At 40.9% G+C, this 25,588-nt stretch overlaps 2 protein-coding genes across 4 annotated transcripts; one reads left to right on the plus strand and one right to left on the minus strand.

Moving 5' to 3' along the window:
• Positions 1 to 320: 320 nt before the first annotated feature.
• csf1ra (colony stimulating factor 1 receptor, a) lies at positions 321 to 11,267 on the plus strand. Of its 2 annotated transcripts, none has more exons than XM_023396219.2 (22): positions 321 to 474; positions 788 to 911; positions 2,663 to 2,944; positions 3,117 to 3,404; positions 3,515 to 3,651; positions 3,741 to 3,906; positions 4,019 to 4,220; positions 4,589 to 4,704; positions 4,906 to 5,017; positions 5,156 to 5,355; positions 5,525 to 5,616; positions 5,730 to 5,856; positions 6,035 to 6,139; positions 6,339 to 6,449; positions 6,636 to 6,798; positions 6,902 to 6,984; positions 7,125 to 7,228; positions 7,588 to 7,710; positions 7,819 to 7,930; positions 8,021 to 8,120; positions 9,153 to 9,264; positions 9,676 to 11,267. In XM_023396219.2, exons 2-22 carry the CDS (start codon positions 860 to 862, stop codon positions 9,820 to 9,822), a joined length of 2,934 nt encoding a protein of 977 aa, XP_023251987.1. In that variant the 5' UTR covers positions 321 to 474; positions 788 to 859; the 3' UTR covers positions 9,823 to 11,267. The 2 variants fall into 2 exon arrangements, with proteins under 2 accessions (XP_023251987.1, XP_023251988.1); XM_023396220.2 differs by having other exon boundaries at positions 2,666 to 2,944.
• Positions 11,268 to 11,882: 615 nt separating this feature from the next.
• hmgxb3 (HMG box domain containing 3) lies at positions 11,883 to 25,086 on the minus strand. Of its 2 annotated transcripts, none has more exons than XM_023396194.2 (21): positions 24,900 to 25,086; positions 24,177 to 24,337; positions 23,844 to 24,018; positions 22,666 to 23,166; positions 22,430 to 22,537; positions 22,121 to 22,255; positions 21,749 to 21,993; positions 21,298 to 21,407; positions 21,109 to 21,189; positions 20,802 to 20,884; positions 20,603 to 20,710; positions 20,304 to 20,444; positions 19,483 to 19,790; positions 19,214 to 19,341; positions 17,898 to 18,029; positions 17,552 to 17,736; positions 17,227 to 17,449; positions 16,697 to 16,830; positions 16,115 to 16,234; positions 15,601 to 15,810; positions 11,883 to 15,118 (listed from the first exon to the last, which is right to left on the minus strand). In XM_023396194.2, exons 2-21 carry the CDS (start codon positions 24,314 to 24,316, stop codon positions 14,519 to 14,521), a joined length of 3,867 nt encoding a protein of 1,288 aa, XP_023251962.1. In that variant the 5' UTR covers positions 24,317 to 24,337; positions 24,900 to 25,086; the 3' UTR covers positions 11,883 to 14,518. The 2 variants fall into 2 exon arrangements, with proteins under 2 accessions (XP_023251962.1, XP_023251961.1); XM_023396193.2 differs by having other exon boundaries at positions 21,298 to 21,410.
• Between the last annotated feature and the right edge of the window lie 502 nt (positions 25,087 to 25,588).

Below are 25,588 nucleotides of genomic sequence, written 5' to 3' on the forward strand. Positions count from 1 at the left end.
CTTTGACTGTCCTTCCCTCTCCCACGAGTCCACGTTTTTCCGGCTTAGAAAAGCCTGGCAGCCATGGTTCTACAGTGATGGAGATGATTAGTTTCACCTCCACGGGTGTCTTGGGAGAATTGTGCCTCTCTGTGGCAAATTGGTACTAGCTCATTAATTAGTTGAGCGTGATATGCTGATCCGCCTCCCCCTTCACACACACACATACACACACACACACACAAATACACACACACACACACACACACACACACACACACAGTTCCCTCCACCCTCCACCACTTGCTGTCTGAAAGATTTCATGTTTGCTGTGTGACTTCTGTGGTCGAAGACACTGTAAACAAGCAGAAGGGAGAAGAAGGGCAGAGGCAAACAGAAAGGGAAGAACGAACTCCTGTCTCAGCTCTGGATGCTGGAAACATCAAACCCAGGGACATTATTGTACCCCCTCTGTTCAGCTTAAGACATCTGCAGGTGAGTAGTTGAAATAAATGAGTGATGCTTTCGTAATGCATGGCATTTTATTTATATTTTAAGATGTAGAGACGTACTAATTCCCATAGTTGTGACTAAGAAATGCTTCCTCAAAGTATTTAATATGTTAGTCTGTTTCCTTATTCTAATGTACAGAAAACAGAATAAACAATGCAAGAGACTGTGGTTCAGCATAGTTTCATCTTCAACAATGCTACTCAGACCAGTCAGAAAAGAGAAGTTCATTATGGGAATGAGTGGTAGGACAACTTCTGAGGTGGTGTTCTCTTTTCCCTCTCCAACACCGCCACAGATCAAAAGAAGAGCGTTTGGTAGCACACACGGACATCAACCTCTCAAACTGCAGGTTTGGAGTTGATCCAGGATGCAGTCATACCTCACGCTGCTGCTGGGGATTGTGGCCTCTGCTGCTTCAGGTAAGGCCCAAAAAAACACTGACCGTTACATTTACAGCTGCAGTGATTTGTCCTTTCACTCTATTTATTCACTTTTTGACAACAACTGTAGACATAAATGAGTAATCCGCAATCTGAAATAAAACAGTGGAAGAGAAAGACAGTGTAAAAAAACAAACAAAAAAAAAGACTGTTTTTTTTAATGATTTGAAAGATGTAAAATATCACAATGTTTAGGGTTCAGTATATAAAAAACTGTAAATGTTGGATTAAAGAAAATGTTAAATAAATCCAATTCCTATAATATACATTTTCTACATTACATATTCATCTGCACGACAGCTAACCAATTATTTTTTATAATACTCTGAAAATATCTTCTCAGATATGAATTACTGTGTATACAGCTCTTGAATCTCTGATTTTACGGGAAATTTCATATACTTGCATAAACCTGTGGTCAGTGTGGAGGAGTTGGGAGACACTTCATACTTCTCCATCTGAGATCTGACACGCTATTGTTTGTAATGAGCAGAACAAGTGTCCACAGTATCATGAGTTGTTTTTTGGGGTCATTGTTGTGATACTTGTTTTTGTTTGGTTTTTTTTGGAGTCTGAACACCACAAGTATGGGTATCACCCACTGGGCACCAAATTGCAATTTCATGTATTTGTATTTTGAGCACATAAAAGTATCTGTAGTTTGGTTTAATTACAGCTGAATGCATTAGCTTTGCTTTCTGGTGGATTACTGTTTGAGGTGTAATTGGGGTCATTTTGAGGTTGGATGAATGGTTCATTTAGATGATCGGAAAAGGGGCTTTGGGTGAAAGGCAACTGTTTACTCTGACAGTCAGGATGTTCAGAAAAAATAAAATGCCGATTGGTTCCAAACAACATTATTTTGTTCCTGGTCTGTCTACATGATGTAGTGCTGAATTGAAAAAATGCTGAACTTGGAATCTCAGTTCTGCTTCAAGCTCCAAAAGACACTGTACAAACGTCTAAATGGAAACTTTTATGACTCTTACAGAAAGTGTAGTTTCAATACTCAATAAGAAAGAAATGCAGATTAACAGGAAAGGTACTCTCAGTCAACATCAGTGTCAACAATTTTCAAAAAAGAGTTTCAACCTCAAACAACCCCTACAACTGTCCTGCTGAGTTTCTACAAACTTCCAAGTCCTCCACAAAGGCATCAAAGAGAGCCCTGTTCTGCCTCCCTAAATCTTGCTTTGTTATTCCCTCAGGGTTGGGGCCCTTTTTTTTTTATTATTTATTTATTTATTTATTTGAAATTTCAGCCTCAAAGATGCCTGTTAGACATTACTCCATTTTCCATGCTTAAAATGCTTGGGTGTTGTGTTGAATACAGCGGAAAAAGTTAAAATTAAACAGTAACAGATTTGAAGCTTTCCATATTTTCTGTTTTTGTGCTGCCAGTGTTTAGATAGCAACACTGTGAAAAGCAGAAGTGAAAAGGATCGAGACATGTTATTCTGGTCCAAGTCTTCAATCTGTTTCCTGAACTCTTGAGATTACTTCCAACATAAATCTGGATCCTGGAGCAGATGAGACATCTCTGAATTCTCAATTATCTCAAAATGATCAAAACAGAAACAACATCCTGAATTTTCAAGGAGTAACAGCAAAATAGAGAAAAACTACAGTCTAAGAGCTTAAGTAACATAGTCCATTTTGATTGATTTGCTCTCACACTTCTAAAAAGTCAATAAATGCATTCACTCATTCAAATTTGCATCCCTTCTCAGCAGAATGGAGTCGTCCGGTGATCAAGTTCAACTCTAAGGTGGTGGGCAGTTCTGAGCTAGTGGTCAAACCCGGGACCCCTCTTGATCTGAGGTGTGAGGGTGATGGTCCAGTGAACTGGCAAACCAGGCTAGCCAAGCACAGACGCTACGTGTCCAAGGGCAACGGGAACGTCCGCACCCTAAAGGTGGACCGTCCCTCTGCAGAGTTCACTGGAACGTACAAGTGTTTTTACATTGCTCAGCATCGTGACCTGACCTCTTCAGTGCATGTGTACGTAAAAGGTGAGCTCAGATAAATGAGAGTCCGGCTGTTCTGTGCACAGAACAGTAGGACAAGCTTCCTAATGTTCAGTTCTAAGTGCTTGCATGGATTATTGTCCACCCTGGTTATACCGATCGGTTATTAGATTCTGTACTATGATCTAATACATTCTCCCCCACCTCGTCCCTTTAGATCCAAACCGTGTGTTCTGGACCAGCAGCACATCCCTGCGGGTGGTGAAGAAAGAAGGTGAGGACTACCTGCTGCCCTGCCTGCTGACCGACCCAGCAGCCACGGACCTGGGCCTCCGCATGGACAATGGCACCACCGTATCACCAGGGATGAACTTCACAGTTGACCGGCACCGTGGGATTCTCATCCACAGCCTCCACCCCAGCTTCAACGCTGACTATGTCTGCACAGCCAAGGTCAACGGAGTGGAGAGGACCTCCAAGGCCTTTTCCATCAATGTCATTCAGAGTGAGACCTGTTTGGCTGTTTGGAGTGATTAACCAAAAACTGTTGTAGAGTTATATGAAGAGATAGGTGCGTCCAGTTTGATACTTATGTATGATTTCCTCTTGCTCCAGAGCTTCGTTTCCCTCCGTATGTCTTCTTGGAGACAGATGAGTATGTGCGCATCGTTGGGGAGGAACTCAAGATTCGCTGCACCACACACAACCCCAACTTCAACTACAATGTCACCTGGAAATACACCACCAAGTCGGTGAGTATGAGGCATTTTGGGATCTTTTTTAACTGTGGCAGTAATCATGACTTTAACTTGAATTTTTAAAAAATGCATGTTGCCTTCAGAAACCGACCATCGAGGAGAGGGTTCGCTCAGGTGGAGAAAACCGGCTGGACATACAGAGCATACTGACCATCCCTGCTGTGGACCTCGCAGACACAGGAAACATTTCCTGCATTGGTACCAATGAAGCAGGGGTGAACAGTTCAACCACATACCTGCTGGTTGTGGGTAAGCAGAAACAGAAACAACCACACTAGCCATAACTGATTCTGAAAAGCTTGGAGAGTCTATTAACCACTGAGAGATGACAAACTGATTGTCTCCTGATTCGTCTGAACAGACAAGCCCTACATCAGGCTGTTGCCCCAGCTGTCCCCTAAACTGGCCCACCAGGGTCTTTCGGTGGAGGTGAATGAGGGAGAAGATCTGGAGCTCAGTGTGATCATCGAAGCGTACCCTCACATCACAGAGCACAGATGGCACACACCAACATCTCCCAACACGTCCACACAGGAGCACAAGTTCATCAGATACAACAACAGGTACGACGCCACAGCAAGCACGAGCTGGTCTCAAGTGAAAGCTGCTCTCTTACATGCTTACAGCACAGTTTAAATGTAATAAACAATCAAGTGTACTACAGGAAGGGGAAGCTACTCTGGAAAAATGCTGTCAGTGCATTTTGGGTGAATTTGACAGGGAACGCCAAGGTCATAATATTTTTCTCAGGTCATGAAACTGTTGCTAGAGGGAAGAGTGGCGTTCTCTTTTTAGTTTCTTGACGTACGCGTCGATGATAAATAGGAAATGTCTGAATTCAAACCGCAGAATTAGTCACTTCTTTGACTGTGTAGACATTCCCCTTTTTCTCATTTTAAAGATCCGTTTGGTTTTTTTTTTTCTTTTGTAGATACCATGCCACTCTGCAGCTGAAGAGAATGAATGCACAGGAGCAGGGCCAGTACACCTTTCATGCCCGGAGTGACTTGGCTAATGCATCGATCACGTTCCAAGTCCAAATGTATCGTAAGTGCTTTGATTAAACACACACCAAAGCAGTAAAAACATCCATGGTCTTGTGGCACAATTTGTCTTTCTAACAGTTTGATAACAGTGTGAAAATAAAAGTTTATTGGTGGATCATACTGCTGAATAATCTGATAGCTCATTCTGGTAACTGAGCAAAGCTGAACATGAACTTTTCCCCACATTTTTCTTCACTGGCAGAGAGACCAGTTGCTGTGGTGAGATGGGAAAATGTTACCACACTCACTTGCACCTCATTTGGGTATCCCGCTCCCAGAATTGTCTGGTACCAGTGTTTTGGGATACGACCTACGTAAGTATCACTGTACATTGAAGCCATTCAACAGACACTTTCACCCATAACACCAAACAAGGATGTAAGGTTTTAGTGCCAACACTCCTGTGATGTTTGGATCCTGTGTCTAACTGTGTGTGTGTTGCAATGAGGCAGGTGCAATGAAAACACCTCAGGGCTTCAGATGGCGATCCCTCTCCAGGCTCCCACAGTGGAGGTCCAGAGGAAGGAGTATGGGGCTGTGGGGGTGGAGAGCGTCCTCACTGTGGGGCCGTCCAGTCAGAGGATGACGGTGGAGTGCGTGGCCTTCAACCTTGTCGGTGTCAGCAGCGACACTTTTGCCATGGAGGTTTCTGGTGAGTATCTGTTCTTGTCAGTCTGTTATCATACAGTCACGGAGACTGGGGCTCAAACCAAATGTAATATCTGGTTTGTAAGAAAATAACAGTTTGTATGACACAGTCATACGTCAGTATATATGACGTTAAATTATATATCAATATTGTTTTTTCTTTGATTGGACAGATCAGCTCTTCACTTCCATTCTGGCTGGAGCAGCAGGGATTCTGTCAATCCTCCTTGTGCTGCTGATTTTCCTGTTTTACAAATATAAGCAGGTCAGTGTAAAAACATATGTAGTCTAAGTAGTAAAATATCGCTCAGATATTTCAAGGATACATGGGTTTTGTGGCTTTGATCCAGTGCCATTCTGTCCTACTATTATGTTCAGAAACCCAGGTATGAGATCCGATGGAAGATCATTGAGGCGAGAGATGGAAACAACTACACCTTTATTGACCCCACTCAGCTGCCTTACAATGAGAAGTGGGAGTTCCCAAGAGACAAGCTGAGGCTAGGTTTGCAACATTTGATCATAAACTGACTCAACTGCTCTTAAATGCTTTGGATTAGGTATTAATCCAATATTAGATGTAAACATAATGGAAAAATGATAAAATAACATAAAAATTTGATAGCACATAAGCAGGCTTTTGTTATACTCATAACGCGCTCTCTTATCTTCTGTCTGACCAGGAAAGATCCTGGGCGCAGGAGCTTTTGGAAAGGTCGTTGAGGCCACGGCCTACGGTCTGGGAAAGGAAGACAATGTGATGCGTGTGGCTGTGAAAATGTTAAAAGGTGAGGCGATGCTCAGACCTTTGATTTAACAGAGAGATCTTTGTTTTGTATGAGCACGTCAGAGTGACTGGCAAATCTGAAAATGTTCCAGATAACATGAAAATTATGCCTGATTTAGGCATTTGAAAATGTCACTTAAAGAGATCGTAAAACATGATCAGATTTAAATGATATCAAAATTTGTAATGTGGTTATGTAGCCAGTGCCCATTCAGATGAGAGGGAGGCTCTGATGTCTGAACTGAAGATCCTGAGCCACTTGGGACACCACAAGAACATTGTCAATCTTCTGGGAGCCTGCACCTATGGAGGTCAGACAGCAGCTTGTGTTTGTTTTCTATCATGTGTGATGAAATTTAAATATTGTAAAAACATGTTTATGAAAGTTCTCGGTCAGCCAGTTAATGGAAACTCTAGTACAACTAAGTAATTTGCACGCAAAACACATTTTTCTTTGTTGAAAGGGTCATAACTCTTTGTGTGTGTTTCCTCATCAGGACCAGTGCTTGTGATCACAGAGTACTGCAGCCTTGGTGACCTCCTCAACTTCCTTCGTCACAAGGCAGAGACATTTGTGAACTTTGTTATGAACATTCCCGACATCATGGAGAGCTCAAATGACTACAAGAACATCTGCAATCAGAAACAGTTCATTAGAAGGTACATCTCCAAACATGTGCAGTCGGATGATGGAGGATTAGTGAAAGTCTTAGTTATCTGTTTCTGTTGACGTCCCGCTCTTTATGTTCTTTCCATCCAACAGTGACAGTGGGATCTCCAGTGCATCATCAAGCAGTTACATGGAGATGAGGCCCAGCCAGCTGCCAATCATGGAATCACCTCAAGGTAAAATACTTTCCTACCAAATTCCATTTGGATTTACACTTATTTGGCATCATGCTGCAGCATGCTGATAAAAATCATTTGCCGCTTTACTTCCTGTCCCTGGGTGTTACTAATATTATTTCTCTCTGAATCATGCTCAGACCCTGTGTGTGAGGAGACTGGTGACTGGCCGCTGGACATTGATGACTTACTGAGGTTTTCTTTTCAAGTGGCTCAGGGCCTTGACTTTCTGGCTGCCAAAAATGTGAGTGATTTTTCCACTGAAAGGTTGTGAATGTGCAAACATATGAAATAAAAAAAACTCTACAGCAGCAGTTGCTGTATTGTCCCTAGAAAGCGGGTATTACCCAGATGACAGACATGCATGAGTCTCACTTCGAATAGAATATGATAAATGAAGGGTGTGAAATCCTTTGTGGGGGGGGGTTATGAGGGGTATTTCCCATTACGTTGCTCATATTTACTCATTGTCACAGTTTGACAATGTAATTGATCACAATTCTTCATGCTACTTCACTCTATCTACTGATCTCATCATCTTTTATTGCGGAAGACTTTACAACCAAAGACAAACTGTGTGTGTGTGTGTGTGTGTGTTTGCAGTGTATTCACCGAGATGTGGCTGCCAGGAATGTCCTCTTGACCAACCGCAGAGAGGCCAAAATTTGTGACTTTGGCCTCGCACGTGACATCATGAATGACTCCAACTACGTGGTGAAGGGCAATGTAAGCACTTGAGTACATTAGAGCCAACTTTTATTCATATGAGATGAGTTTAGTTAAAAAAAAAAAAACAAAACAAAACTTTGTATCATTTTGACATTGTTTGTGAAGGCACGTCTGCCTGTGAAGTGGATGGCTCCAGAGAGTATTTTTGACTGTGTGTACACCGTCCAGAGTGATGTCTGGTCCTATGGGATCCTCCTGTGGGAGATATTCTCTTTAGGTGAGAACACATGCATGTTTTTCATCTACATTTACTCACATTTACTTTATGATTTTCTTGCTGAAATCACAGTATATTATTTTCTGTTAGGCAAGAGCCCGTACCCCAGCATGGCTGTGGACACCAGGTTCTACAAGATGGTGAAGCGCGGCTACCAGATGTCCCAACCAGACTTTGCCCCACCTGAAATGTAAGACTTACAAGGATGGATCACTGCTGCCTTTTGCACACACCATTCTTTAAACACTATTTTTAATACTCTATTTCTTGATTAGTAAATAGTAATAGTCACCTTTTTATCAGCTGGTGAAATGTTTGCACTCATCCTCAGACTGAGGAAGAATAGAAGTAACACTGTGGTTATGCTTACTAACTGGTGAGACCTGCTGCAAAAAGGAAACTATTAACTAGTGCACAACATGAAGTTTGCATTAGCATGAAAAGACTGATTTATAAAAAACTTAGATCCTTGATCCTAAGTTGACTTTACCATCAGACAGTTCAAACGGCTGGCTTCCCAAATGTTCATCACAACTGAACAAAGATCCTTTTTTCTTTGCCAGTCTGCCGCGCTATCTAACATCAGAATTAACTGACACATGAGATAAACTCATGAAGTACTTCTATTATTCCTGATTTTAATTAGCTTGCTTTGGATTATCTCCTAACCCCAAACTCAAAATTCAACAAGCCTAAACTCCAAACGTTACAAACCAGCGAGATGAGAAAATAAAGAGAGTGTTTTCCCCAGTATCTCAGAGGGCCCTAACATCTGTGTGTGCTGATTTGATGTGACTGTCACACCACCCGGAATAACTGTGTTGTGGAAACGGAGGGGACTGAATCTGAGTCAGGGCCTAATCATCTGTTGTTCTTTTGTGAGTCAGGCCTCGGTTCTGCCTGTTAGCCACATGATCTCAAAGCTAGGAGGCCATGTAACTGGTATTTCACGGCAGTGAAATAAGACTGGAGGGGCAGGGATTCTTATGAACGAGTCTCTCTTATCAAACTGCGTCACCACCTCCATAAGTCTTGCCTTATTTGTCAGTTTTGGCTTTAGTTTCTCAATTTTACCACAAAAGCTCAGCAGTTTGCACTGAAAATCAGGTGCATAGCCTCAGATATAAATCCCTTAAAATGAATAGCATCAATTAATGTTTTGTCTGGTTGAATTTGTCGGGAAATAAATTTATCTTCTAAGTATGATTTGCTTTTGTTTCAGTTACATGATCATGAAGATGTGCTGGAACCTGGAGCCCACGGAGCGTCCAACGTTCAGCAAGATCAGTCAGATGATAGAGAGACTACTCGGGGACCAACCTGAGCAGGAACAGGTGGGTTTACTGTGGAGGAGGTTAAACTGGCTCCAGTCTGGCTTCAGCAGAACCATACAAGGAACAAAATGGCATTCCCCAGCCTAGATGTCCTCAGGAAACCTTGTTTTTGTTTTAATGTAATTCTCCCAAAGAGAAAACAAATTCAGCTGTACTGTCAAACCAATTAAATGAATTAGATTGCTTGTGATAAAATCTTGTTTGGGTGTTGTTTCCCAAATTAGATACTCACAGAAATATTCTCTGGCACATAATTAACAATGCACTGATGCGATATTTTAGTTTTAGTTTAGTTACACATTTGAATGCAAGACTTCTTTCACTTATAACACCGTAGCACTGAAGCTGGATGAAGGCGATATTTGGCTTTTCTGGATCCAGTCTAACCATCACACTGATGCTTCTCCACAGCTAATCTACCAGAATGTGCAGCAGCAGGTCACAGAGGGTGAAGTGTGTGACGAACCCAAGTGCTGTGATGGCCCCTGTGACCAGTCTTGTGACCACGAGGAAGAGGAGCAGCCACTGATGAAGACCAACAACTACCAGTTTTGTTGAAAGCCCTCAGCACCAATCAATCAGTAAATCAATCACTCATCAGCAAGCATCATGGGATAAACTGTAGATTGTGGTCAAAGTACCACAGTTTATTCCAACCGCTGGACAGTTGCAGAGAGTCGCCATCACAGCTATTTTTTGCTGTTTGCGTCTGCTCGACAGACAGACGAGCAGCTGCAGCAAGCATGTGACTTGCTTCTTTGCAGACCATGACTAGAAATTGCCACGTCTCACACCGGCTGCAGACATGAAAGGAGGAAACATGTCGACAAACCACACAAACATCCAAAGCTGTATCTTACCCTAAGCGTTACACCCTCACGGACTGTTTTATCACTCCTTCTGTTATGTATTTGAGGTATAATCTGTTACAGCTTATCCAAAGGAGACAAAAACCTGTCTGTCCTTTCTTCTCACGAGTGTTCTTAATTATATATTGTACACTATGTTTATTACTATTTTTTATTACTGTCCCTTGAGTGTGAATGTCTTGTTTTTTGTGGAGATTTCGGCCACTTTTGTCAGCAGGTTCACTTCCTTTTCATCACTTTATTGCATGTATGGTTTCTCGGAGGAAGCAAGCCAACAGGCACAAACACTGGATCCAAAACTGTGAGAGCTGAGCCACCAATCTTTATGTGGTGCGGACGAGCTAGGTTTTATTCTCTGATCACCTTAATTGAACATCTAAAGAGTGCAAGTGTTTCTCCCTGGTTTAAACATGCTAAATCAACCATGGAGAGGGCAAAGAATGGCCATGTTGTTTTCCTCTCTGTGCTTTGGTCATAGCTGTGCTTCTTGTGACTCACTTACAGTAGCTGTCAGTTGGTGGCAACATGTGATTGTTCCACTGCAATGTAATTAATTAACCAGTGTTCAGTGTGATTTAGGAGCAGGGAATACAACTGAACTGAGCAGGGAAATCTGTGGATCCGTGGTGGATCAGGTGAACAAAGTTTCATGTCTGACAATGTGAAGGTTTTTTTTTTTTTTGTTGTTGTTGTTTTTTTGTTTTTTCACGGCACAACTTAATCTTCTCATTTCCTGTAAAGTTAGAAGAGTGTTAGGATGTAAGCTTCACCCATGTCTATATGTACCAGTCAGCCTACACTGCCAACTCTATGAAGATTTTAGAATAAGATAATATAAGCTATGTGAGAGATACAGACTGCAAATTTGTATGACTTCAGGCATTTCAAATGTGCTTACATCTGAGTGGAGCATGAGTGAGATGTCTAATAATGTATATATCTATATCATGTAAATCAAGAATCATCTTTATTTTAACTGAAATGTTGTAGAGTAGAAAGTCGTACATCAATATTTCATATATTGTGTTGTGTGGGGGGTTTTTTGTGCAAATGAGACAATCAATGCAAAAGCTGCAAATTTAATCACTGAAAAACTGCAGAGGTGTTGAATAAAGCTTTACCATTGAAAATCCAGATTCCATTGATTCCATTGTAATGTGTGAATACTACTGGAACATCATGTACTGTATATGTCAGACATTTGCGCGGATAGAAACTGTGTGGCCTTGATGTTCTTCTCTCCTCACTTCCTATTTTTTATTGGATAATGTCCAATCTGCATTTCCTCTGGAACGTTTCCCACAGTATCTGTCAACATTGCACAACCCTGAAATCTTTGTAGGGAAGTATTCATCAGTATTCATCCATCGCTGCGGCGACAGAAGGTCCAAATGCTTTTCCTCCTTTGTCTGGCTTACCACTCACAGATCCTCGTTTTTACTTTATGAACTGCCAGACTTAATGAAGTATATTTTGAACAACAGTCTTTAATATCTGTTTTCAGACATATTACCGCGTTTGAGTGAAGGTATAATTATCTCCCACTACACTCATTCCTACAGATCCTCTTTCTAACACTCTTCACATAACTGTGGCGTGTTTGTCCAAAAAAAATTCACTTGTCATTTTATTTTTTTTTAAAGTATATTTTTTTGGGCTTTTTTGTGCCTTTCTTGGACAGGATAGTAGAGAGAGACAGGAAATGAGGAGGCAGAGAGAGGGGAAGCGACATGCAGTAAAGGCCGTCCGATGCGGGACTCGAACCGGGGCCAACTGCAGCGAGGACTGTAGCCTCTACACATGGGGCGCCTGCTTAGACCACTACGCCACACGACGCCCCCCACTTGTCATTTTAATGATCTTTTTTAGCAACATCATAAACAAACATTCCTGAGGTTTGTCTTGATTTTTCTCCTTGATAATTTTGGTTTAAAACAATTTTTGTTTTCAGGTATGTAAAGTACATATAATGAACTTAATCGCACTGCTATACAATAAGTGGAAAGTTTAACTATGTTGTATAGTTGTGTTGGTCATTTTGGACTGATTTATTAGAATGATAGAGTCAATTCAAACCAAAGTTCTTACATTTGTTGAGTAAATATAATGATGTATCAGCAGTAAAATGTAAATATAAAACAAAGTGAGGCCAGACTAGTTGTTATGAAAACGGAGAGCTTTGTAGTGTTGTAGCTGGTGGTATGCCCACAGTGATGCATCATATTGCATGCAAAACATTATTCTGCAAAGTATAAAAAAAACAACATAAAAACAATATATCTCTTTCAAACTTATTGGATCAAAGTCCAATGAGTCCTTCACACACAATTACTGTAAATCCACAATCCCGATATAACTTCCCTTGTGGGAAAAACCCACAATTAGCAGCGATGTGGTGCTAAAAATGGGGTTATTACAAGAAGTCCAAACTAAGTGAGAATTGAAAAAAAACATAAAATATGGCAGGGGTTGGTTTTAAATATGCATACATGTATAAAATCTATTAATCTGAAGAACTATAAGGTTAAGGTCCTGAAGACGGAGTGAACAAGCACTCTTGCTAATTGACAAGAGTAGACAACAATGTACGGTATGAGCCTCACTTTATTCTGTCAGAGTCTCTGCCTGAAGTAACATTTGATGCCAAAGAAGCTTCTTGTCCTGCTGTTTACACATTCTGCAGCTTTTTCGCTCTGTGGTGCTGAAGATAACCATGACATCCATGATGTTTGAAGCCTCTTTTCATATCACATGACTGGTATGGGAATGATAGTAATTCTGGTGAGCAGTTTTTATGAAGACATGAGTAAGAAACCGCTTCACAGTTGTTAGGTTTGTAGCCGACATAAGATTGCGTGTCACTCCACTTCTAATGAGTTATAAAAGAGTATTTGTAGACGAAGTCCAGCTACAAGAAGCTTCATCACTGTTTAGCTAATCACAAAAAATGTTGCTCCTCAATATTTTTAAATGTCACTAATAGCCACATGAGCAAATGCATTAGTAGGCAGGAGTAATACTGTATCAGACAACGATTTGTATTACCCATTAACTTAATGACTCAGATCATTTAACAGTTTTACTACAGTGAAGCTGACCATAAGTGTAAATTCATTTCTTTGTATTTATTTGTTGCATCAGCAGTTTAATTAACAGAATTTCACTAGTCAAGCTATTTCAATATTGTCTTTATCTACACAAAAGCTTGGCTGCTGCATTTTCTCCTGACTCACGGGTGTTGCTATTGAACACCTGAGACTTCAGTTTATGAACTAATTTGCATCATAACTGCCTGGGCAGCCTGAGTGCTCAAAAAAGCCTTGTTAGCTCATCACAAAGCATTACTGACCAATTCCAAAAAAAAAAACAAAAAAACAAAACAACAAAAAAACAGCAGTCAGTTTCACTTCTAAAGCAATTCATGCTGGCAGGTCCACTACATATCTCCAGTTTATTGTCAATGGCTAACTGGTGATTGGTTGACAAGAGTCAAGACAACTGATTGAATGCATCCTCGAATGGATCTCCACTGAGAAGCCAGAATGATCCATAATGAAGCAAAAGGCCAAAAGGTCCATCATCACATTATGATACAGTAAAATGAACAGATAGATTTTTTATCATCACTTTTCAAAAGCAAACATCGGTCGAAAAGGCAACAAGTGGCAGGTGAGAGGTAAGAGTGTAAAACACAAAGCAGTAATGTCTCTGGACATAAAAGGGCAATAAATATACAACTATTCACGGTTACGTATTCTTAGGCTTGAAGTAGCTGAGTTATAAATCCTGTTTACATTCGTTCAGTCACAGGAAAGCACTGATTTAGAATTAGGACTCAACTTTCTATCACCTTCACATACTTTTTCATTTCTTTTAACTCTTGGCACCACATTGGTAAAAGTGTTGCATTTACTCCACCATATTAACTTACACCTATTCGCGCACCCACTGTTATAGATAGTTAAAAATGACTTTGTAACCTGTAATTATAATGTATGTCTTTGTCAGTATGTTCACAGTAAACACTACTGAGCACTCTGCAGTCCACTTCTTCAAGATTCAACCCACTGCATCCATATTCAGCACATTTCCTCACATCAGAAAAACCTGTCAGCACTGTATAACTGATGAAGTGTGTTGTTGTACAGGCTAGTCCTTTACTAACAGTAAAATACTCTCTGGTACTTTCTGCTCCCTCAGGGTTAGAACTGTATTTCTCACACTCTTGGACGCTTCTGGTAGCACTTTCATCTCTCCTTATGGCATCTCCTTTTCCCACATGGCTCTTTTGTTCTGCAATCATCTCTTTGCATGCAGCCATCTTTACATTCAGTCCATGCCTCTGTCTGCCTGTTGATTCATCCAGCTGTCCATCCTAAACATTTTTATTCAGGCAGGACAACCTCATATGTTTCTGTCCCTCCCTCTTGTGTCTGTTCATCAATTACACTTCCTTCTTCTTCCTCTTTCTCTGTGTTGATCTGTGCCACTCCCAACCGGTACAGAGCATCCCTGATCACCACCTCTCCCGGCTGGCAGGCCTTCACCACTTGGTTGATCTGCTGGCTCACGATTTCCCTACTAGTGAGGTAATCTACCATACGGTTGTACAGGTAGTAATAGGCTGTGTTGCTGAAAACCACAGGTCGCCACCGTGCACGGTTCACAGAGGAACAGTCCTCTGATTTCTCTGTGGTGTCTTTCTCAGCTTTGTCTGTGTTTTCTTTCTGTTCTGGCCCCTCATCATCCTCTTCTTCCTTCTCTTTCTCCAGCTCAGCCACCAGGCTGATGTAGGGCTCCAGGTCTCTGCAGTGGGACATTGAGTGGTGCTCTGGAGCAGGAGGCTCCGGGGGCTGTTCCGCTCCAGGAGGATGAACCAGCCAGCAAGAAGAAGATTTGGTGATGGGGTGGACCTGCTGGTTCTCAGCTACCAAGGAAAGGTCAGCACTGTACGGCTGGTCTTGTAGCTCAGCACATGAAACAAACTGAAGAAGAAAAAGGAGAGCAACACTGAGCCTTAAGCAAAGAAAAAGAAAATACACAGGCCTTCAATTTTCAGCACAGAGATATGTATTAAAAAGATTGATCTTCGATCCAAATGTAACAAATAGGTAAACCCCACTAAAATCAAATAAAAAGATAAACCTGCTTTTTCTCAAATTGACTTAACAGTTTTTTTCATAGATTACCTAACTTTAGTTAAAAACAAAGACATGAAAACAAAGTTTTCAACTTTTACATAAATAACTTTGCAAACACAAACAAACCTGTATTTTTTCAATTTAGTTATCATCAGGTGACAAACAGAAAATCCACAAGTCACAACTTATCACTTGTGATTCATGTGAATATATATGTGCATTGTCATATTATTACTTGTTGATCCTTTAACTCGTTTTGTTTTCATTTTAACCAGCAGAAGTCTGAGTTCCTTGACAGATAAGTAGGTTACACTGAAATCCCTCACCTCTGGCTTTTCAAAGGGATCACAGAAGCAGCCTTGGTTCCTGCCCCACATCTGGGTTGCCAGTTCTGGATACAGCATGTCTGTACAGAGCGCCACCTGACGGGCACAGTCACTAACATAGACTGGGGGCCAGTAGCGAGAGGACAGCAGCAGGTCGACGTGATCTCGAGCCGTCTCTCCTCTCACCAAGTATTTAGAGCCACACACCACCTGGTCACAAGAATGGGATAGTGGACAATTAGTGCACAAACAATTTCCAAACTTTTACAGAGGAATGTTATAAATACATGGAAAACATAAGGGGAACATTTGAGTTTTAGGCTCATATAACTTGAACAATTTTTGTTTTAGTTTTTCATACAGTACATGACTGCTTGTTGCATTTGGAGTTTTAAAAAACTACATTTTATATCAAAGCTTTGACACAAAGACATTGTTCATTTGGAGCTTTGAATGGACAGAAGAACAGATTTAGGTGACTGGTTATTAAACATTACAGAGCTACTGTTTTTACCTTGTGGGGGCAGACCTTAGACAGCTTGCCAGCAGTGAGGTGTGGAGGCGGCTGTGGCGCAGTGGAGAGGCCGCTATGAACAAGCGTGCACAATGAAATCAGAGAAGCCAGCAGCTCATTCTAACATAGAGGAAGACAGAAAGGAGACTTTTAAACATACTCACACACTGATATAAGTATATCAGAGATAAGTTTAACTCAAACTTTAAAAAAAAAATGAATCAGGAAGTCATCTTTCAGCCAGATTCAAACTCCCATCAAAGCAAGCAAATCAACTTGCTGAAATACCCTTGAGCAAGTCCCAAAGTCCCTTCAACCCTGGGGTGCGGGGGAGGGGAGGGGGATTTCCTGTGCTTTAATCCAAGAATTTATCACATGATCAGCATATAACACTCGATATCTATCTACTATTTTACAGCCAACATGTTTACTTCAAGTCAATGACATACAAAAAAAAAACATGTGCATAATAAGCGCATAGGCACATGCTTCTCTCTCCCTCACACACGCGCACACACATGCACACACGCACACACACACACACACACACACACACACACACACACACACACACACACACACCTTAGTGGAGCCTGACGTGATGTTCACCCCGCAGCCGTCCAGTATTGTTCTCAGCTCGTCTTCACTGTGATCCTCAATCTTGTCGAGTCTCAGCTGACCATCATGAATAAGACGCACCAGAACTGATGGATCTCCTGAAAGAGATGGTGTAAACCAATCTCATGGTCAACATAATGGAACCAAAACAAAGCTTTACGTACTTTAAGTACTGCATGCAATAATAACTTTAGCATAATGCTAACACAGAATTAGTTCAAACTGGAACCCTTGCATGACCTTTGCATATATTAAACTACTACAACCTACCCATAATAAACAAACCATATGATTGTTCTGAAACGAATGATCTTTTCCCACCTCTTTCCATTTGTTTCTCTATGACGCTATGAATGTGTGATGTGTAACATGTGAGGGGTAGAATCACTTTTCCCTCATTTCTCACTTTCAGAAAAAATGTTCATGTTCATAATTGAAAAGTCAACTCACAGGATTAGTGCATATAAAATCTGATAGTTCAACAGGCTCAGTACCTGAGGGCTGCTCTGTGTGTGACAAGGCCTTGTCTTTCTCTGTGTTGATAACATTGGGACTCCTCATCAGAGGGGGGATGAAGGGAGCGATGATTGAAGCGTCCACACGTGTGATAGGGATGTCGGTGGGGAAAGCTGCCTGCTCGATAGCCTCACTCTCCATGGTCAGCCAGAAGTCATCCACATGTACCTCATCTGAGACTGTAAACTCAGGCCAGGTAAACTATGGAGACAGTGTGGTTCAGGGAAATGTAAGTTGCTGTCACTGCTAAATAGCTCGAAGAATGGGATTCATTTTGCAACAATTTTGAAATTACTCTATCACCTCCACATTCTTGAGCTCCAGCACGTTGCGTGTGTGTCGTTGTGCAATCTCCAGCTTGGGAGCAACACCACAAATGCCGCAGATCATATCGTTGTAATCTCGCACCGTCAGACACTCAAAGGCCCAGTAGCCACTCAGGAGAAGCTCTTGAATTTGGGATAACTCCTCAGGACTCAGTGCATGGACTGATGCAAAAGAGCAAAACACAGTGAGATTCATAGAGAACATACAGTGAAATACAGAAAGAACAAAATTGGCAATACAGAAAAAAGTGACTATCAAAATCACATACAAAATGAAACACAATTGCAGTATTCATGTATGTAGAAAGTAATCCACAATTTACCAGGATGATTGGGGATGTGGTCCAGTATAGTCCTGGCTGCCTGAGAGGGCGCTTGGCCCAGTCTAATGTTCACCCTGATCTTCAGGAGCAGGTCAATACTCACCAGTAATCTGTTCCCGATGTTGAACAAACCTGTTAAAAAAAAAGAAAGAGACATAAAAGGAATCAGTGTTTTAATTCTCTGAGAAAGCTACTGGCTTTACCACATTAGAAAAAAATAACATTGTCAGGAGACACTGTTTATATACACTTGATACACTGTGACAGAGCATTGCTGTTACCATAAACACACAAGAAAAATATTGTTGTTTAACTGTTATCTTCTGCTACGGTGGCCTTTAAGGACAGAGAAAATAAAAGAGTTAAAGCAGAAATATTAAGGGAAATATGCTACAAATAACAGAACATATACAAATAGATAACACACATGCAGCAATAATTGCTTCACTGGAAGTGCTCCAAGCCACTAGGGGAGGTGATAAATATATATATATATATATATGCTTTATGATCCTAACCCAACTTAAAAGTTTTGATATTTTTGGTGAGAAATTAACCATTTAGATTTAAAATGTGTGGTCTGTTTTATCCGAAAAAATGCTGGTTTGGAAATTGGCAACTTGCATTCCAGCTCCAGATATTACCATACCATATATAATAAATACATGTCTTATTTAACAGTTTAACAACAAAAACACCTCTTTGCACTTTGATGTTCTTATATGTACAGATACATCAGAACATTTCAGTGGAGGTGAATAGAGGCAGTGCGGTCTACATTCAATTTTGCTTTATTTTCTAAATTGATGCATTACGAGTCATTCCACTAGCTGATGAAGATGTGCGTATTGAGAAGGGAAGGAAATTCTGTAAAAACACTGAAGATAAAATATGATGATAGCAATTTTTCATTTAATAATTACACTTTTTGCATTTTTATATCAAAATGTACCACAATGCTGTGTCTGAAATATTTGTACTGCAAGCAAAACAACCACCATAGTTGTAGTTTTGGCCAAACAGCAAAAATACTGATGTAATTAAAGAAAAATCAAAATATGCAGCATGCATCAGACACAATTGTGGGATGATGTGCAAACAACTACCACCCTTTAATTTTGAAAATGCTGAAATGGCAGTCATACCCAGAAGTATACCCGAAATCCTTGAGGTACTCTGTGTGGACAAATGTACAGAGACTAGACAATTAGAGACAGTTAACCAAAAGTAAAGAGAATCTGCCAGGCTTCTGTCCTTGACCCTCAAAGAAAACATAGAAATACAATATACAAGTTGTTGAAAGAGCTGCTGTTTACCTGGATGCAGGTCAGTGAAGCTGTGCAGAGCCAGACACTGAACGTTGAGGCACACCTTGAGCTGAAGAGAAGCTGTCTGCACCAGGGCCTCAGTAAGCAGCCAGCAGTCTTCCTGCCCTGCCACAGTACTACAACATACAGGCGCACACACACACACACACACACACACACGCACACGCACACGCACACACGTAAACCACTAAATTGCGCTCTCTCTCTCTCTCTCTCTCTCAAAGTATCACTTTTCATCCCACTTCCCATTTTCTCACCTCTGACCTCCCTTGAAGAGAGGGTAGTTACACAGGCCACAGTGAGTAGCTGCTGATTCAAAGTACTGAGGCCACCCAGACTCAACCAGCGTCTCCGTCCCTGTGCTGTCTTCATGCTCCTGGTCACCTGGTTGAACCAAGATGATCTGGAGACTATTGAGCTCTTGGATGAGGTTTAATGTTTCCTGAAGCTCAGTCTCGCTTTCAGGAATCTGCAGGGAACGACGCAGTAGCTGCAGTGTATTTTGCCGCTGGATGTCCTTCTGAGCAGGACTCAGGGCCTGGTACGGATCCAGCAGCATCTCAGACTGAGAAAGGAAAACAAGAGTAATAAGAGAAATTTGTCCACATTAAATTATATAAAAGATAGTTACGATGTTAGCTTTAATAATCATTAAAGTGAAAGTGATTCATTGCTACAGCAAATAATAAAGATGAGAAGAAGGGAAGGTTTGTATATACAGGCTAGTTCATGCATTTCTACATGGTTAAATTAACTCCTGCAATAATTGGAGTGGACACATCTTAATGTCAGGATTAACAAAATAAAGTTTGAATATTATTAGTACTGAGACCAATAAAATGCTAACAGAATGTCTAAGAATGCTTAACAGTGAAAATAAGAACAAAATACAAATAAAAAAAGAGAAAAAACAGGGTTTTATGGCCTGGTGTTATCGGTCTTAAGTCTAGATTTATGAGTGCTAAGAGGAGGCTGCTCTGGAACTAGGATGTGTTGAGGCTCACACAGATGTTCAAGAGGTCAGAGATACAGCTGGAAAATAATCTTACAGTATCTGCACTTCAGAAAACATTTTCACCTTTGCTGCCTTGGTGTTCTTCTGAGTCAGCTCACATCCACATTTAGGGCACACTGCAGGTTTGTGTCTGTTCTTGTACATATAATCACAGGATGGGTTTTTACAGCGACCCCTGCCTCGTGCTGTGGACAGTCCCAAGTCCTAAGAGAGTAAAGACAAGCAAGAATGACACACAAATCAAGCCACAAGGGACATTCAGAGACAAAATTACATTCCACAAAGGAACATTGAGTGTAATCTAATAGAAAAAAGAAAATTTACAGCAGGCTAAATTGCACAAGGAATAGTTGTATACTGACAAAGTTAGAGACAGTGTGCTGTTTGAAAGGCACGACTGACAGGATATTCACTCTCCTATCAGTCAGTGAAGACACAGGCTGGCTTCCATCTGCTGGAGCAGGGGAATCCTATGGAAAGACATGCAGAAAGTGAGGGAACGAGATTAAATCTGCAGCTAGCTTTGCTGTTGTCTATTTGTGTTGTCTAGTGTGTAATAACCTGCTTGGCTGTGGTTGTCGTGACTGCTTGGCCGAGCTGCTTTAAAGTGCTGGGTTTTAGACCTGAGAAACTCTCTCTGGTCACTGAGGTTAGAAAAACAACCACATCAGCTGAGAGCAGAAAACCTCTGAAAGAACAGACACTTACTGTATACTGACATCTCACTTCCTCTCTGTGTAGTGAAGATAGTCGGCACATGCCAATAATAAGCACTGAATGAACATAAAATAAAACTGTATGCAAACTGCCCTGAAAGATTGCATTTAGTAAAGCTATATTAGAAATAAAATCAAATGATGCACAGTACCAGTTGATGATTTGTTGTTGTTTGCAGTCTGAAATTTTCCTTTGTCAGGTGGGACAGTTATGATCTGAAACAAGGCACGGCCTACAAACACAAGCAAATATGTAAATTCATATGGTAACGGCTTATTGACAGTTTATTGACAACACTGACAACAAAACATTTCCTGTGTGTTGCATGTTTTTATCTCACCTGTGCTGTAATAGGCAGGGAGGATGGGTCTGACAGGCCTCTTCTGAACAGTGGCACTGCTTCTGTCTGGACATTGGACTGTGGCACCTTTAGGACTGGGTTTCAATTGTCTACTTATAGACAGAGGGAAAGTATGTCGGGTAAGATGCAAACTACTCTCACAATAAAAACAATAAAAACAGCAGCTATAACTATAACAGGTATTTGTCCCACACTTTTATACAATTCAGTGTTTCATTAACAGAAATATTTATGAAGACAGATAAAAGTAAGCCATGTGTGTAGTAACCAAAACTAAACACACGTGGGAACTTTGTTATGTATATGTACCTTCTACACTTAAAACCTTTAGTGCTGCAATCTGCAAATGTACAGTGCAGGTTTTACCCGCTACAGTCCACATGGTCAACATGCTATTAAAGTCCATGTTAATATATTAATGGATGCTCACTTTGTTTGTTCTTGTGGCTTGGTGCTGCTGCCCTCTGGTGGCTTTCCACCTGGAACTACATGCTGCTTTCTGGAGCGCCACTGAACTCGCCCTTCTTTTTTGCTCCCAGTGGTGTTTGTTTTACTGACATCAGCATTCCCCTCCTGAGCAGGGAGCTGTGTGGGTTGGCAGCTTTCATTAGGCTTGGTTTCAGCTCTCTGTGGAAACTGCTTTGATGCTGCTTCTTTCTCTTGTGTCTTCTTTGCCTAATATATAAAACAGGCAAAGTTGATTGACTTGAACCACAGGTCAAAACTGGAGCCAAAATCACTGTACTAATACTCAAAACTTCAACATCTCTAACTGTTTGTGCAGATATTGCTCCACACTTACAGCAGGTATCCATTTTCCACCCAAAAGGCTCCCACATTCAGGGCACGTTGGTGGCTTGTGGCGGGTGACATACACAAATGAACATCCAGGATTCAGACACCTCCCTCGCCCTCTCCTGGTGTATGTTTTCACAGACTGCAAAGAAGAGGAAAACAAGTTCATGTCTCTCAACTGTTACTACCACACCCACTAATCAGATTTTTCAAATATAGACAATGATATTCTTGATTTTCCTTTTCTGCATACAGACTATGATCGCCAGTTTTTGTGCTGACATTTCACAGCCGGATGAATGCCATGGGTGCTTACCATTTTATATGAAGGCTTGGCACTTTGTTCTGAACTGGCTCCTACAGAGACCATCATCACTGGGCCCACAGAGCTGATACCTGCCAAAGACTTGGGCTCTAGCAAGTTCTGAAGGGAGAAATCACGTCACCACGTTACTAACAACACTGTTTTGTGACTAAAATAGTGAGCTACATATATTTTTAACTAATAAATTATAAATGAAGCATTTTTATATATAGTATATGTAGTCTCACCTGCGAGGGGATGATGGCAACCACCTGTGTAGTTTCCCCCTGTATTTGCTGCACCATCGTCCTGCCATAACCACTACTGGCAGCTCGTGTCTCATTTCCTTTCAGTGTTACCCCATTTGCTGTGAGGTCAGCGGAGCCCTGGATGTCTGTGGAGACCCAGACTTTGGATGAGACACAGGAGGAAGAGGAGGGTGGGATTCCTTGGAGGTCAGTGGGACGAGACACTACTGAAGTTTCCTCTGCTATCTCTTCAACAACAATGGGCTGCTCGGAAAGTTCCACCTCACCGGCCAACCCTAGAGCTGTCAACTGGGGCTCTTGGGCACTGGAGCCTGAGGGCAAGCCTCCTTCAGCTAGAGGCTCCAGAGACTCCATGCTCACCTCTGACTGGGAGCCTCCTGGCTGGTGATTTGAGGGGCTGCCTTTGGACAAGAGGAAGTAGCTGGCTCTAGGAAGGATCTTGCGGAAGCCTGGCAGGTCTTTGGAAGGACTGAGTGAGGACTGAGGTAAATCAAGGTTAGCATGATTATTCATAGAATAGTGTTGACATGACAGTAGACAGCAGTAAATTAGGCTGGTGCAGAGATAAAGCAGATAAAGCATCTTTAGTGGCAGCTAAATGTATTCACTACAAATTAAATCTTTTCAATATTCTACATGCATGCTCTGCTGTGTGGGATCATATAGAAGGACTCAGCAGCGTAAGCCAAAACCAGCACTCCATGATCCACAAACAGTTTAAAGAAGATTGGCTTGGGTTGACTGCTCAGCACCACCTTTAAGTTACTACTGTATGTTCTATATGTTGACATGTTTTGTCAGAATATACATTACTATCACAGCAATTATTACATTTTCTAAAGAAAAATAAAGGTTCTATAGCCTAGCTTCGTTCCATTTACTGCAGACATTTTTTTGTAAATTATTATTTGTACTTTATTAATTAGTAAGTGATGATATTCAAATCAATCAATGTCAACTGTGTGAACTTCTTTTGGCACCAACTATGATTCAGATTCTCAAAGAAACTGGTAAATGCCATTTAACTCTAATCACAATAATAGCAGATATCTTTACTATCGATAGTCCAACTGAGTATTTACGTGATGAATGTTTGTATTTTTAATTAATCATAACAGGTTGATATGTACACACATAAAAAAGTTGGTGTAGCTTACTGTATCTATGCCCTCCTTCTCAGACTTGGCCTTCTCCAGATAGTAGGCTTTCTCAGCCACACTTAGCCTTTTCCAGCTCTCACTGATACGCTTGTTGATCTCTGACTGTGGCAGATTAGGTATATCCTGTTGCATAATCTGGTGAACATCAAAGTAGTATAGCAGGTAGGCAGACCTAAAACAGACAGATTCCATTTCTGCAATTAGCGCATGACAATGAGAGAGACATTTTTTACTTTTAGAGAATCAATCCCCGTTTAAGACAGAGCTGTACTTACTGCTATGATATTTTAACAGCAGTATGTGAAAGTCCTTTGGGCTATATGTAATTACCTAGGCTTCTTAGGTTTCTCAGCAGAGTCTTCTTGGGCTTTGCTCTTCCTCTTTTTTGGGGTAGCCACCTCCATTTGGCTGTAGCAGCTCTCCACCTCCTCAGTGACTTTCACCACCTCATACACCTCCACTTTCTCCATGATTTCCAAAGATGGGGTCAACTTGAAAAAGTATGAATATAAGAATGAGATTAGTTTGTTGGTCATGTTTAACCCTTCATGAAGGCAGACTTAACTGCAGGTAGTTTATGTCAGAGTGCAATAATTTTGGCTAAACATAGGTGTAAAGGAATTACATAATACTATGCATTTAACACCCTAATTTGAAAGCGAAAGTTTCACCAGTACACCAAGACTGTGCAGCGTCACTCTGTGCTTTGATGAAAACACTAGATTTGTGAAGCTTATTATTACAGTAAATAGCTATATCACAGCTGACGAGAAGCAAGTAGATACACTTTATCTGATATAAGCTGCTGCAAACAGTGTGACTGCTGGCCGGTACTTCATACAGAGAGAATGTAGCACTGCAGTGTCTTAGTTAAAATAAAATAAAATAGAAACGTGTCATGCATAGCTCTTACAGAGACCACTAACCTATAGCGCTAACATGTTAAAGACACTGGTCCTTCCCTGCTTTAAAAGTAGGTTTAATGGCGTGTGTTTATACTGCCTGCACAGTCCCTGAATTATCCAATGAAATGCCTTCTTGTTGAAGCCTTACCTACGATGGCCCGAGGCTCTAGGAACTGCGTCGAACAACCTTTAGAAGTCGCCTAAATTGTAAGGCATTATGCCAACGGTAGTTACAGCTGAAATGTGTCTATGCTTCATAATATTTCGGACATTTTCGATGCATTTATGTCTGTAAAGTACTTTGGTTTCTCGTCGACTTGTAAAAAAAAAACATGGCGGTTTGTTGCTATGGTCTTCAACCAATCAAATGCCGAAATGAACAAGTACGGGCCAATCACAGAAGACGTTTTTGACACGTGAAAGTAAGGCGTGCGTCCCATGGATTGATTATTTATTTATTTATTTATTTATTTATTTATTTATTTATTTATTTATTTATTTATTTATTTATTTATTTATTTGTGGTGTATGGATACACATATAGTAAGAGATATGAGTTTTGTGGCATGGAGTCCCTTATTTAGATATATTTAGTATTGGATCCGACACATTTCTTTTCCTGAGAAGTTCTCCCTCGGTTTTGTCTTACAGTACAAGTGAATGCATAACTAAAGAAAAAAAACGTTGCTAAATATTCACATCAACATATTAGCGGTAGAAAAACAAGTACTTTTAAGCATATAAATGTCTCATTGAGCAGTGTCCAAGTTCCAGCCATAGTTTTGGTTACCTACAAGACAAAATTGTGGGTTTAAACGTAAATTCTAGCCCAAACTA

This window comes from Seriola lalandi, unplaced genomic scaffold (genome assembly GCF_002814215.2).
Source record: "Seriola lalandi dorsalis isolate HSWRI2012SDOR001 ecotype SW California unplaced genomic scaffold, Sedor1 jcf7180002054973, whole genome shotgun sequence".
Taxonomy (NCBI): Eukaryota; Metazoa; Chordata; class Actinopteri; order Carangiformes; family Carangidae; genus Seriola; species Seriola lalandi.